The sequence below is a fragment of the Trichogramma pretiosum genome, unplaced genomic scaffold, assembly GCF_000599845.2.
Source record: "Trichogramma pretiosum strain Unisexual culture from Peru unplaced genomic scaffold, Tpre_2.0 scaffold320, whole genome shotgun sequence".
Lineage (NCBI taxonomy): Eukaryota > Metazoa > Arthropoda > Insecta > Hymenoptera > Trichogrammatidae > Trichogramma > Trichogramma pretiosum.
The window spans coordinates 2,266-4,585 of NW_019640985.1; the positions used below are offsets into that span (position 1 = coordinate 2,266).

Here is a 2,320-nt window from a genome sequence, read left to right on the forward strand (position 1 = left end):
AAACACAGTTTACAATATATACTTAGTTACGGTACTCATTTTAGAAATTGTATAGAATTTACTTAAATCCAATCGAATATAGTTAAATAAAGGCGATGCCTTGGCCACAAATTTTACCGACCGAGCACAGAAAATGTATATTTTTGTAACTTTTTTCCAGGCTGATTTTCGAAAAACGGCTCTGTGGAGCCCTCCGTATTGTTGCTGTGAACAACTGCGACAAAATTCATTTGCCGTTGACCTTGTAAGTCTGGGCGTAAATCTCGCTGAGAACTTTAAATGTAAAACAATGGATAAACACTTGGAAAAGTGTGTACGAAGTTTGAAAGTGTTCTATAAATGCTAACTTTAAATTGTAAATCAACGTGTCAGTAGGGGGTAGACAACAGTAGAACAAGCAGAGATCTTATCTGGGCATCTTTCTTTTCCAAGTAAAACAATCAATCATTTAGTCTATCGTCACAAGACCGGATGACACGATATTATTACCGACCAAAAGGAAACTTTCTCTCGACCATACGTGAGTCATCTCTAACGTATGCATGTATGAGCATTAATTAATTATTCTGAAAGATCATTTCCTGTCAAAAGAAAAGACTGCATTTTGAATCTCTCAAGAGATTAAATCATTTTTCATTCACGCTTACAAAATTATCAGTACCAGAGAAATATAGGGGAGAGACGGGCATGAGTGACACCATAACTTCAAACTTGCTTCCTGAAGCGAATTTTTAAAATTTTTCAAATCTGAAACGATCATTGCAAAGGGGAGCTCAAGCTAAATAACATATATTAAAATTAAAAAATTACAATGAAATTTCTATTTTTTATTGAATTTCAAAAAATTTGTCACAATTGCCCTGTTACCGTGCTAGGCAGTGGAGTTGAACTTAGGGCGTTGATAAAAATTCGTGCACTCCGTTTAACAAAAAAAATAACAATGCATATTTATTGTATTAAAAAACAAACACTTTTGACTCAAAAACAGCGTAAGTAGTTGGGCACAAAAAGCGTTGACGCTGTCGCGAAATCAGAGCTTGGCAGGCCAGGGCGAAAAGGCTATGCCGACGGCTTTGCTGATTGACTATTAGAGGCTGAAGAAAAGTTTAACGTATTGTAATAAAAGCCGCGACAATTTCGCGCGTATTTTTCCCACCAAGCTCTCATCTCGCACCAGCGCCAAGTCCGCAATCGTTACAATTTGAACATACCGCCCGCGTTGACGCACAGCAGCGTCAAAACAAATAAATCAAAAAAAAAATGTAATTGCACAGAGAATAGAACAAATAGAGAAATAAAATACATAATAATAAGCGATCGAACTAAACATAAATTTACAAAAAAATTACACTTAAAACTAGCTTGTCTCGACTTCAGGCCGAGAATCACTCTTGAGGTCAAGATCGGTTGGCAGCTTGATGAGCTTGACTACGGGACGCGTGAATCGTGAGTCCGACGTCCTAATCGTAGCGACTCGCACTAGTCCGTCAGCTCCCAAGTGAACCTTCTCGACGCGTGCCAAGGGCCAGGTTGAAGGCGGACACAACTCATCTCGCATAATGACCATATCACCTGGCTTGAGGCTCCTTCGAACGTCGGTCCACTTATTGCGCTGCTGCATCTGCGAAAGGACTTCTTTTCGCCAGCGACGCCAAAACGAGTCTCGCAGACCGTGCAAAAGCCTCCAGCGATCGGTGAGGCTTAAAATTTCACCTTCGTCGAACGGCTCGGGGTAATCCAGAAGCGCCGATCCAACCAGGAAATGACCCGGGGTAAGAGCGGCGTAGTCTTCGGGCTGGCTGCTGAGTGGCCGCAGCGGACGCGAGTTCAAGCACGCCTCGATTCGTGCCGCCAGTGTTGCGAGTTCCTCAAACGTCAGCTTTGTTTCTCCGATCACTCGGCGGAAGTGGTGCTTAAAGCTGCGAACCGCGGCCTCCCATAGCCCTCCAAAATGCGGAGCGCGCGGCGGGATAAACGACCATTTCGTGCCTTGTTCGCTTAATTGAGCTTGGATACGACGACTGAACGATGAGCTTTTTTCAAAAAGCCTCTTGAGCTCCACGGCTGCACCTTTGAATGTCGTCGCATTGTCCGAGTAGACGATTGACGGTCTTCCTCTTCTCGCGCAAAACCTCGAATAAGCTGCCAAAAAAGCTCGTGTAGTAAGATCGGACACGACTTCAATATGCACTGCGCGAGTGACCAAACACACGAAGATGGCTACGTATCCTTTTGTTGTCTTCGCTCCTCTACCTCTCGAAAACAAGATTGACATCGGCCCAGCGTAGTCCAGTCCAGTCGTTGCAAAAGGTCGTCCTGG

The 2,320-nt window shown here is 43.4% G+C and overlaps 1 protein-coding gene across 1 annotated transcript; it reads right to left on the bottom strand.

Moving 5' to 3' along the window:
• Positions 1-1,357: 1,357 nt before the first annotated feature.
• Positions 1,358-2,275, bottom strand: LOC111693432. Its single transcript, XM_023458008.1, has one exon. The coding sequence runs from the start codon at positions 2,273-2,275 to the stop codon at positions 1,358-1,360; it is 918 nt and encodes a 305-aa protein (XP_023313776.1).
• Positions 2,276-2,320: the final 45 nt, after the last annotated feature.

Bases quoted from the DNA above. Each gene is read 5' to 3' on its own strand.
- LOC111693432 (XM_023458008.1), bottom strand. From the start codon at position 2,275: ATGTCAATCTTGTTTTCGAGAGGTAGAGGAGCGAAGACAACAAAAGGA.